Consider the following 12316-nt stretch of genomic DNA (forward strand, 5'->3'; position numbering starts at 1 on the left):
ACCAGTTCAATACAACCACGATTCCAAGCCTCTGATATGTTCTTACCCATAATCTCTACATGGCTGGAATGAATAGACAAAGCAATAATCATAATATCACTTTTGTCTCTCTAAATGTGAAGGGTGTCAATAATACAGTTAAAAGGCAAAAAATAGACAACTACCTTAGGCATTTAAAAACGGATGTCGCTTTTCTCCAGGAAACGCATCTTAAACAGGGTCAGTCAAAACTACTCAAAAGACACTGGGTTGGTCAGGTGTTCCATTCAAATTTCAATGCTAAAGCCAGAGGTGCTGCAATATTGGTGCATAAAGATGTACCCTTTCAGTCGGAAGAAATAATATCGGATACAGCAGGGCGCTATGTAATTGTTCGGGGTCACATATTTTATACTCCTGTTATTTTATTATCATTATATGCTCCAAACTGGGATAACAATGACTTTTTTACAAAGCTTTTCTCTATTTTGCCTAATTATAACAATTACAACATTATAGTAGGGGGTGACTTCAATTGTGCTCTTGATCCCCACCTTGATAGATCTTCCAATAAGCCACAGGCCCCGTTTAAAAGTGCGAAAGCTGTTAAAGACTATATGAACCAATCGGGGCTATCTGACATATGGAGATTTCATTTCCAAAAAAAGAAAATATTCTCGTTTTTTTCCAATGTTCATCACACATATACGCGCATAGACTACTTTTTGGTGGACAATAAATTACTGGAAAATACCCACTCGTGCACATATCACAGTATAACTGTATCAGACCATGCTGCTGTCTCCTTTGTTTTAGAACTTCCGGACTGCCCTAGACCCAAACGCAACTGGAGATTTAACACTCTTCTTCTGGCAGATGAGGATTTTAACAAAGTTTTGGGTACAGAAATAGACTTCTTTCTTGACACTAATAGCTCCCCAGACACCAGTCATTCACTTTTGTGGGAAACTCTCAAGGCATATTTGCGCGGACAAATAATTGCATATTGTTCAAAATTAAATAGGGTCAAAAACACAAGGCTTCACGATTTAACTTGCTCAATTGCGGAAATTGATGAGCAATATTCAACTTCTCCATTGCCATCTCTGTTTAAAGAAAAATTGCGGCTGCAGACAGAGTATGATTTACTGTCTACAGATCAAGCCACACAGTTACTACTAAAAGCACGTCATAACAGCTATGAATATGGGGAAAAGGCGAGTAAACTCCTAGCTCATCAAATTCGGCAAAACTCAGCTTCTCGTCTAATCACTAAAATACAAGACAGTGCTGGGGAAACGGTTATAAATCACAAAGAAATAAACAATGCTTTTAAACAGTTTTACACAACACTGTACACATCTGAAAATCAAAGTGATTCATCCCAAAAAAATATTTTTCTTGATGAACTGACTTTTCCCAACGTTCCTCATGAAAACTTGTCTGCACTTGATTCTAACATCTCCATAATTGAAATCAAAGAAGCAATTAAATTGCTGCAGACAAACAAAACACCAGGCCCTGATGGATTTGGAGCAGAATTTTACAAGAAATTTGCGGATATACTTTCTCCTCTTTTACAGGCACTTTTTAATGAATCATTATCAATGGGCACTCTCCCTCCAACATTATGCCAGGCTGCAATTACAGTCTTGCTAAAAAAAGATAAAAATCCACTTCATTGTAGTTCCTACCGTCCAATCTCATTGCTAAATGTGGATTATAAAATTTTGGCAAAAATTCTAGCCTGTAGATTGGAAAAGGTTTTGCCTCAAATTGTCTCAGCTGACCAGACAGGCTTTGTTAAGGGGAGAAGTTCCACAGCCAATGTAAGAAGATTACTTAACATAGTCTATACTCCACCCGGTCCAAGCACCGAATCAATCTTATCTCTCGATGCTGAGAAAGCTTTTGACCGGGTGGAGTGGGAATTTTTATTTCTTACACTCCGGAAGTTTGGCTTTGGAGACGGCTTTATCTCATGGATAAAGCTACTCTACTCCAACCCTGTTGCAACAGTTATAACCAACGGACAGCAATCTCAATACTTCTCCCTTGGAAGAGGCACACGCCAGGGATGTCCATTGTCCCCACTCCTTTTTGCAGTTGCTATAGAGCCACTAGCCATTGCCCTTAGACAGGCCGATAACTTCCGAGGCATAGAGCGGGGGGGGCTATATCATAAGTTGTCTCTGTACGCAGACGATCTTCTGCTTTATGTATCTGACCCACAACTCTCTCTTCCTGTTATTATCAGCTTACTCAATCAATTTGGGAAGCTTTCGGGATACAAGATTAACTTTAGCAAGAGTCTTCTATTCCCATTGAAACAGGGGACTGCATGCTCTTTTGACAAATTTCCATTTAAAATTGCCCAAGCCTCTTTTAAATATCTCGGTGTGGAAGTGACACGTAATTTGTCTTCACTTTTTACAAAAAATTTCACTGTCCTTATGGAGAAATGTAAATCTGACCTTGATCGATGGAAAGACCTTCCCTTATCTGTTGCAGGAAGAGTCAGTACAATTAAAATGGTCGTATTACCCAAGTTTACTTATCTTTTTCAAAATATCCCCATTTTTATAAAAAAATCTTTCTTTAATTTACTTGACAAGCTTATAGGCACCTTTATTTGGAGAGGCGGGTCACACAGAATAAAAAGAACTGCTCTTCAGAGGCCCAAAAATAATGCAGGGTTGGCACTTCCAAACTTTATTTATTATTATTGGGCCTGCAATATACAAAAAGTTCTTCACTGGGTTAATTTTGACAAAGATCAATGCGAATCATGGGTGACCATAGAATACACAACCAGCCACCTGCACCTAGGATCAATAGTGTCTGCTGCATTGGCCTCTCCAGCCAAACAGCCAAACCTAATTGTCAATCAAACTATCAAGATATGGACTCAGTTTAGGAGGCATTTTGGCCTGGAAAATACTTCAATACATGCTCCAATCTGGGGAAACCATAATTTCCCACCTGCCTCCTTGGATTCGTCTTTCCAATTGTGGCGTACAAAAGGCATTAAATCTGTATTCTATCTGTTCTCAGAGGGAAAATTTTCCTCATTCTCTGAACTAAGTGAGACATTTGATCTTTCCAAATCTAATTTCTTCAGATATCTGCAAATTAAGAACTTTGTCCAAAAAAAATTCCCATCCTTCCCAAATTTACCAGATAACAACACTCTGGACGATATTCTCTCACTTTCACCTGCAAAGAAGAAATTAATTTCCTCTCTGTACAGATTAATACATGGCATCTGCCCCACCTCTCTTGAAGAAGTCAAAAAACGTTGGGAAACCGACCTGGGTTTGACAATTGATGATGCAACTTGGGACGCCATTCTTAGACGTATATATAAATCCTCAATTTGTGCACGCCATGGTCTGATACAGTTAAAAGTGGTCTTAAGAGCTCACCTCACCAATGCCAAGCTGGCAGACATATATCCTGATGCAGACCCCTCCTGTCCTCGCTGCAAAGGGCAACCAGCAGATCACATACACATGTTTTGGTCATGCCCTGCACTTTCCGTTTTTTGGTCTAACATTTTTGATGCATACACTAAAATCTTTAAGCAAAGCATAAGCCCTAACCCTATGAGTGCTATATTTGGAATTACTCCATCTTCTTGCCCCCTAACAAGTAATGCACGCGATGCTATTGCTTTTACCACTCTCATTGCAAGGCGAAGCATCCTGCTTTCCTGGAAACAACAATCTCCACCAAGCTTTACTAGATGGGTTAGAGAGACAATGTATTTTTTGAAACTCGAAAAAATAAGATTTACCTTAAAAGGAACCATCCAGCAATTTTTTGAGGCCTGGACCCCTATTTTGAACTACTTTAATGGACTCCAAATTTCTCTAGATGAGAGGACTGCTCACACTTAAAAAAAATATTAAAAAAATATGTGTCTTTGCGTGTGTTTTTATTATTTTTTATTTTATTTTATTTTTTATTATTATTATTATTTTTATTATAATTTTTTTTTCTCTCTATTCTTGTTTCTATTACTATTAATTGTTGATTCCCTGAAATGTACTTTTTCTCCTTTTTCATTTTTCTTTATATATTTGTTTGCTATATATGTATAGCCTACATATTTGTCAAATAAAAAAAAAAAAAAGAAAATTACGACGTACAACCTCAGAGCTGTCAAGCAGACTAAACTCCGATGTAAACAATACGGCTAATGCTACAACAGTTAGCTAATAGGACATGAGCGCTACGTGACTGTTTCTCCACACTAGATATAATTCAAAACATGCTACATAAGGTTATACTGACTAGTGCAGTGATGTTGTTTCAGTATTATCATTAGCCCTACTCCTCCACCAGGGGTCGCCATTGCAGTCTTCATCTCATATCTGAATCGGAGCAGTTTGGACATCTCCGAGTTTACGTGATGTACCATTTCGAGCGCAGTTTCAAGGCATTTGGTGGGAGGCTGGACATTTGACAGTTACCAGTTGCCTGGAACGCACCATTTGTGAATGGATAAGAGCGGGAATGAGCGGGGCCATGTTGGAAGTGATTTAAGACAAAATCTGAAACGCAAGTCGACAAAAAGTAATCAAATAAACATCGTACACGGTGAGTTTGGTCTATTTTTTACTCTGAAATGAAACACAAAGTTCTTAAAGGAGAACACTCGCAAAAAATAATTCACCAATTACAGTGAGTTGTGGAAGTGTCTGTGTGTCCCCTTTGCGGAGTGTGTGTGTATAGTCCTTACTGAAGAGGCTGAGCAGTTGAGTCCAGCCGCTCTGCTGCTCAGAGCCCGGGCTGGGCTCGCCCTCACTCAGTTCCTGGAGGTGGTGCAGCTCAAACAGGTTGATGACTGTCAGGTGGACCAGCTGCTGGGAGTTAAAGGCCTTCTGCAGCATCAGCCGCTGAACCAACAGGAACACAAGAGGAGAATTATGTGGAGTGAAAACAGCCTAATCAGATTTGAAATATCCAAAAGCAATTTTCCTTCAATTACAATGCACTATTTTTCCCCCCCAAGTTTTAAATCCTGTATATTTGAAAGTGTCCAATCACACCTGAAACTGCTCCTCAAGCCGCTCCCTCAGTGCGTCCAGCTTGTCCACACTTTTGTTCAGATAAACATGGCCGTGAAACTTGATGAAGGTTTTGATGAATTCTGACAGACTCCATTTGGTTTTCCCCTCCTCCCGACTGCAGAGACACAAGGCAGACCTGGTTAGCAAACGTGTCAGGAAGTGAGTGTAAAAGAGCGCGGTAAATAAAAGACCTCTCCAGGGCCTTGGACAGAGCTTTCTGCAGGTTGGTGGAGGCCGCGGGGAAGGGGAACTTGACTGCGATGCTGCGGCAGTAGTAGAAGATGGTGGTGAGGTGGTCTCCTTTAGAAGAGGCGAGGATGGCCAGCTGGTTGTAGGGCTGACCTGAAAGAGACAGGCACACACAGAGACAGTTGGCTACTGTTAAGATCATTGCCTACTGAACCCTCTGAAGTATGGGAGCAGATTTAGACTCACCATTGGAGGGCACCAGCTGAGCGGCGTGTCTGTAGTACGACTCTGCCTGGCTCGTCTGGTTCCGGTAACGCGCTGGAAACAAAGCAGTGGAATAAAGCACTTGAATAAAGCACTGCATGGACACAGCTCATCTCATTCAACTATTAACAGACAAAACACATATTTAATCTCTCAACAGAATTTATTTATTTCGAGAGACTTGGCCCGTCCTTGCTCACTCTTCTCCTTCGCTCAAACACTTGCACCGTTTCCGACTCGTCTCAGAAGCAGAGACCGGGGTGGAATTTCCGTGAAGATAAAAGTCTTGAAATGTTTCTGAGCCGTTTTGTCCCTTTGCCTCATGGATGGATGTTGTTTTTGAACAGATCAAATGCTAACTTAGCCAAGCTGCTCGCTCAAATGCCTAAAGCTGCATTACACTAATTGATTATTCGTGCATGTTTCTAATTATTTAAGTGCTCCGCTCAGTTTATCTGCTTACACTGCAACTAGCGGAAACCACAAATAAAATACATGTGGCTCTGAAAAGACTTGTTAGCATTAAACTGACACTTCTGTGCATATTAAAGCATATTCTTCATATCTTGTAGCAAGTGCCGACGAGGTAAGAACCTGAAATCAATTCTTGGCTGTGGTGCTACGGTTCACTTGATTCTAACGTTATACACAGAGTACATTGGCCAAAAAATTAAGACACAAATGAATTAATAAAAGCTCAAATTGTTTATACTGTAACTTGGACAGCACAATTAATCGTTATTGAAAGGAAAAGGCCAAGACTACATATTTATGTAGTATGATATCCTTGACAAGCCCCAAAATGTCCTACGAGGAACCACATCAGTCCTCGACCATCGTGAGCTGAAGTCTGAGCAGCTTCTTGGATTGTTAAGCACATGCGCTCACACCTTTTCAGGTCGGCAAGGCCAGCACAAGCGCTGTTTTTATCTGGATTAGTATTAATAATTGAGCATTCAAACATTTATCAACATTGTGATAAAGTTTTTAAGCTCGATGCTGCTGATTTTCTTTATAACTTGTAGGACCTAGGAAGTTAAAGATGCCAAAGATGGGCCATAATAATGATGACAAAAGTAAGTATAAATTATTAAGGCTACTTGATATCTAACTCTTAAAACTTTATTCGAGTTGTTTCTCATTTGTATTTATTGTGCAAAAGAAGTTACTTTAAACTGACTTATATTTATTTGATTATTGATGACACTTAATTGTATGAATGGGTAAAGAATGTTGTATTTTGTACAAAGGTAAAAAAGATCTATCTATTTTGTAGCAGGGGCGAGACGACCAGTTTCATAAAGTCAGCTGTTCTCGGCTCTTCCCCTTTATGTGGGGAATATACTTTGATCATAAATGTACTGGGGGCCGTGTTGATGAATGCAGCGTGAGCCAGCACAGTCCGTACCGATATCCCCCAGGTGAACGAGGCAGTGCTGACAGATGTAGAAGCAGGAGCTGGGCTGAGGCTTCACGATGGCGCTGCTGCTCTGTTTCACACTGAGGATGCCCAGCTGAGAGGAGCGCACGCGACAGGGGAGGTCCACGTGGAACACGGTGCACAACTCCTGCAGCAACTGGACATAGGCAAACAGACGCGTTAGGCTGAAGGCTGACTGACGGGCTCCGCAGGGTGGGGCTGTTGGACCGACCTGTGTGTAGAAGCCGCTGGCCGCCTCTAGAAACAGGGACAGGTTGGCCTGCACCTCGCTGCGGTTGGGGTTGGCTCGGTTCTTGGCCTGGCTCTGTAAGGTGGTGATCTGGTTCTTGAAAGCATGGTTCCACCTACAAACATACAAAAAAAGAACAATCCATTAGTCATGTCGGTTTTTATGTAATGGAGTCAGGCTGTGTTCACAAGACTTGTTTAATACATTTTTAATGCCATCACTGTGAAATAGAATACACAAATAATACATTGTTTTACTCATTTTACTGACAGTATAAATAAACTGCATAATCATTTTAAACGTTTGAGATGCTTTAATGTAGTGATGCACGATAATGATAACTGATCATTTCACATGTCCCGATACTGATAACCGATTATGACACGGATAATTATGTAGATATATTTGCACTTTATTTTGTGACAAGAAATCAATGCAACAGTTCTGCCCAAAATGTATTAACTCTACCAACAAATATACAAGTGTATAATTATGAATCAAATAATGAGTTTGAGTCACTTTGGGTTTGGGTCTCAGGGTTTTTACAGTTTCATCATCTGAGCAGGTCTGTCTCTGCTCCCTGCTTCCTTAGTATTTTTCTTTTTTTTGACATCATGAATATTTCACTGAATCTAGAGCATTGACCGTCCAGAGGCGTGTCTCTGACATGAGAGAAATCCGTGTCAGTGACAGATTCAACTTTTGTGCGTCCAGTGGTAAAAAAAACATGAGCTGCGTCGCTCATTTCATCAATGTAAAACCTCTCTTGTTCATAGCGCTACAATCGTCTTTATTTTATCAGAAATACAAAGATAATACATTGTTTTAGGGGTCAGCGCTTCGCATTTCCTCGTCTTTTCGTCATTCTGTTGCAGTGAAAATGTAGAAGTGACTTTGATGAAGTTGAAAAACTGTTCCTTCGGACAGCACCTGCACAGCGTTGTTTCGCTGGAGTACTGTTGCGGGGTTACGCCTCTACACTCTTCGTATTTTACAGCTAAAACAGTGCAGAAGTCGGCCGGGAAGAGCGTATATCTGCTGCTGTAAATGTGCAGTCATGAATCTGCAGCAGCTCCGGGCTGCAGGAGGAGCCGGGCGGCGCCGCCACCAAGCGAAAGGCAGTGAGCTGGAGCTGAAAATTCAATGCAATTTGAGCTTATACTTATGGGGCCTGATTATCAGCACTCTTTGAAGATGCATATTAAAAGATATCAGGCCATTTGGCTCTGGCCACGCTGCATTCCTTCCTTCATCATTAACATCCTACACTGCAAGTCCAACACACTGCAGTCTATAGTTGGCTCAATTTCCAACGCAGTCTTAATTTACGGACTCTTAACAAGGAACTGTCGCAATAAAACAATTCCTTCGCTGAGGTTTGAGTTCAGGTGCTGATGTGAGCCTCACCACAGCAAAGCCACTGTTGCTACTGACGCAAACTGTACCACACAATGAGAGCACATCACTGCACAAATGAAACATTATTTCAATGCATGTTTGATATTTTGGATGGAAGGCTTGAAATGCAGCATTAGAAAGCATCACCAATAGGGCGCAGCTGAGTGAACGGTCACATGGAACAACAGGAGTTTCAACTCACAGGTCCTGCTCCACCTTCTTGTCCAGAGCGTACTCCAGGTCCGTGACCAGCATCTTCTGATACACATCCTGCAAGGCCTGCCGTGACGTCCACACCTCCGCCACGCCCAGCTTAGAGTCTGAGCACCAGAGAGAGAGGCTTTACTTTTCCTGTTCCATGGGCTTCATTTCACAGCTTAAAGCACACCAACATGTTTGTTATGGAGGTCAGAAAGAATTGTGTAGAATTAGGAAATTTTGGGTAACAAGTACAACTTTGTCATACCACAGACATTATTTTGATTTATACAACAACAAAGCTCCAGGCTGTAGCTGTAAAAGCCTGATTGGACCTTTAAGAGCTGCTGTGACAAGTGAATTTCACCACTATGTCATATCTTATCCTGACTACTACTGCATCACAGTATTAATCCTATTGTATTATACACATTAAAACAATAAAACGTTCTCAATTATTTAGGCAGGTAACTCAAATCCAAGAAAGATAAAACAAAACAGCTTATTGTACACATAGCATCATGACAAAAAACAATCCTGCCAGCTCGAATGGTAACTCGAGGATCAAGCTTAATAACAGTTTTGATCCTCCTGCAGGTTTTGGGACACCTGCCTGCTGCCAAAGTATGTTTGCCTGTAGTCTACTGGTTCATGATGTTGAACAGTATGTGATACTGCATGTCTGTGCGCGAGCTAATGCTATTGTTACTGCTACCGTTGTGAATTGTTGTTATATGCAGCTGGCATATAGCACCTTTCCCGGGGAATACGGCTGGCATAACTTAGATAAATAAATAATAACTATAACACAAGGGCACGCATGAAGAAGATTACATTTAAACTATGATAAAGACGACAATTTGACATAGAATAACAGCATGAGTGTATTCACAGATGTGCAGGTGCATTAAGTGTTAGCAGTAGATCACATAGTGCAATAGGGCGTTTTCACAAACGTCACAAACCCGTTCAGACCCGGATGTGCCGCCATGCTGGAGATACAGCTCACGCCAATTAACGAGACAGAATATCAATTTGGGACAAAAACGCAAGGTTTCATGATAAACACTCGAGATCAGACTCCAAAACTCACACAGTTGACCAGTCGTACAACGAAAGACTGAATGCGAAGAAAACCCCAACGTTTTATTAACAAACTGAAGTTCCAAACGGAGGCCAGTTTGTTCAGTGGCGATCTGCAATCTTGCCTCCCGTAAGTGAATCACACTTTTCTCATCAATATTTGATATCATGCTCTTTTAACAATTAACACTCTTAGAAATGTGTGTAGTTTTTTTGCGTTATATTTCCCACCTCTAGAGGTCATGTTGGAATTAACCTTGCTAATCGAAAATGTGATGTAAACTTTTTACACATAGGCTTAACCCTGTAAACTAAATGTAAAATCCACAAACCAGCTATAAAATAAGGATGTTATCCAGACTTTTTCCTTCAAAATTCTAATTGAGGCTCACAACACATAATCTCCTTTTTTAGATGATTGTTCTGTCTGCTCTCCCTTATTCTGCACTTCTCTGGCTTAACGTAACACTGCAAAGTAGTTTCTCTGTCTCATCTATTGTGACGGCCGAGAACGCGACACTAATTAACCATTTTGCTGTTTCAAACTTCGCCGTACTGTTGGTTTTGATAGATAAGTATATGGGTGAGTATCGCCATCATGTCCGAAGGGTGACGGGCAAACACACTATAGAGCAGTGCAAACGGCTGGAACAGGTTATTTCGTTCATGAGTCTGATACTATTGGTTATTAGTTATTGGGTTTTGTTATCATTCATGAGTATGAACTATGAACTAAAAACTATTCTTGTGGCGGGAGGTATGGGTCTGAATGGACCGTAGCCTCCTGCCTGAGCGGAGAGGGGTGAATAGTTCCAACATAATTTAGTTCCAACATAAAATCCTTCATTATCATGTTGTAAAAACCTATTAAAGGAAAAGGCCACTGTTTTTACAAACTGAGATATGTTCTTATCTTAGACGGGTTCTTTAGGACCTGTCTGGTCTTCACCCGTGCCTTCTATCACATAAACACAGCGCAGACGGCGTTAGCATTTAGCCTCTCCTGCTCTCCACTATTGCTCCAAACGAGGTGAAGATAGAAGCTACCAAGCTCTTCCATGTAATCCCTATTTAAATATGGTTACGTGAAGTGTCACACTATAAAGTATAATTACACAAAATTAAACAATGTGGATTTTCTAAGCGGATAAAAAGAGGAACTATATTGTAAGGCGTAATAATAATACCAGGAGCAGTTCGGCGTCCGCACTATAAAGTGAAAATATTACTGGGTGGATTTCGAACTACTCCTGGTATTATTGCGCCTTATAATATAGTTCCTCCATATTTAAATAGGGAAAACGTGGAAGAGCTTCGTAGCTTCTATCTTGACCTGGTTTGGAGCGATAGTGGAGAGCAGGAGAGGCTAAATGCTAACGCCGTCTGCGCTGTGTTTACGTTATTGAAGGCACAGGTGAAGACCAGACAGGTACAACAAAAACTTAGCTCAGGCAAGAACATATCTCAGTATGTAAAACCGGCGGCCTACTCCTTAAAATGGAACATTTCAGATTTAAAAACACATACATTTCAGAGTTTTCGTAACTCCGTGAACCTGTCCGGTCATGTGACGTGCGTCACGACACTCACCTGTCATGTCAGCCTTCAGGGCCTCTGCCTGTCTGCTCCGGGCGACACAAAAACACACAATTAATGTCTCCATAGAGGTTCAACGGGACAACACGGTGACATTTCATCATAACATTAAACTTCAACACACTATATATGTGTTACAGCCGTGAAATAAAGAGTCCAGCGGTTTCCATTTGATAGCAAAAGAAAGAGAAACTGGCTACGACTACAGACTACAGGTTCAATGGGATAGTGACATTTCATCACACATAATACCAGAATGGAAGGTACTCCATCCCCAGCTGCAATGAAATACGCTACAAGATGTTTTGCCTTTTTCTAGAATACGGCAAATAAACAAGTGTTTGACATTTAGCAATGAATTAACGTAGCAGGACCGTCGTCGACAGTGTTGAAGCGTGACACAGTAAAGGCTGCTTCGTGCTAAAATACCACAATCATGGATGTGTAACACGTATGCTGGGTTGTGCCGGTAATGGGAGAGCATTATAACAAAGCTGGATGCCGGTAACACGTATATAAAATGAATACGGAGACGCGGCAGCAATGATTTGTTGATATTAGCACTTAGCGTTAGCTTTAGCATCGGAACAAAACAACGCGGGCGCACGGTGGTTTTCTAACATTTTGCCGAGGTTATCGCTGCTTTGATCCGGGAGAACGGGTCGTGTTGAAGGCTCACCGTAAGTACTGGGCGCAGAGGTTCATCTCGCCGGGCCTGGTTTTAGAGCATTGCCCGTAGAGGAGGCTAATGGAGGTGAGGCGCTAAAGCATCAGTGGCCGCCATGTTGTTCCTGTCTGTGCGAGAGCGGAGGGGGCGGGGCCTGGGAGCACAGCTGACACAACAACAGCAGGAGGCGGGCACAG

General features: G+C 41.4%; 1 protein-coding gene across 4 annotated transcripts in view; it reads right to left on the bottom strand.

Moving 5' to 3' along the window:
• smg7 (SMG7 nonsense mediated mRNA decay factor) overlaps positions 1–12264 on the bottom strand; it is a 28454-nt gene extending 16190 nt beyond the window's left edge. For all 4 annotated transcript variants that reach the window (XM_079570083.1, XM_079570082.1, XM_079570081.1 and 1 more), the window contains exons 1-9: positions 12132–12264; positions 11447–11478; positions 8778–8895; positions 7160–7292; positions 6916–7084; positions 5490–5561; positions 5246–5396; positions 5034–5169; positions 4724–4880 (exon numbers count right to left, since the gene is read on the bottom strand). In XM_079570083.1, the coding sequence (XP_079426209.1) occupies positions 4724–4880; positions 5034–5169; positions 5246–5396; positions 5490–5561; positions 6916–7084; positions 7160–7292; positions 8778–8895; positions 11447–11478; positions 12132–12157 (994 nt within the window). In that variant the 5' untranslated portion in view covers positions 12158–12264. The remainder of the gene's footprint in view (positions 1–4723; positions 4881–5033; positions 5170–5245; positions 5397–5489; positions 5562–6915; positions 7085–7159; positions 7293–8777; positions 8896–11446; positions 11479–12131) is intronic.
• Between the last annotated feature and the right edge of the window lie 52 nt (positions 12265–12316).

This window comes from Gobius niger (genome assembly GCF_951799975.1).
Source record: "Gobius niger genome assembly, chromosome: 13".
Lineage (NCBI taxonomy): Eukaryota > Metazoa > Chordata > Actinopteri > Gobiiformes > Gobiidae > Gobius > Gobius niger.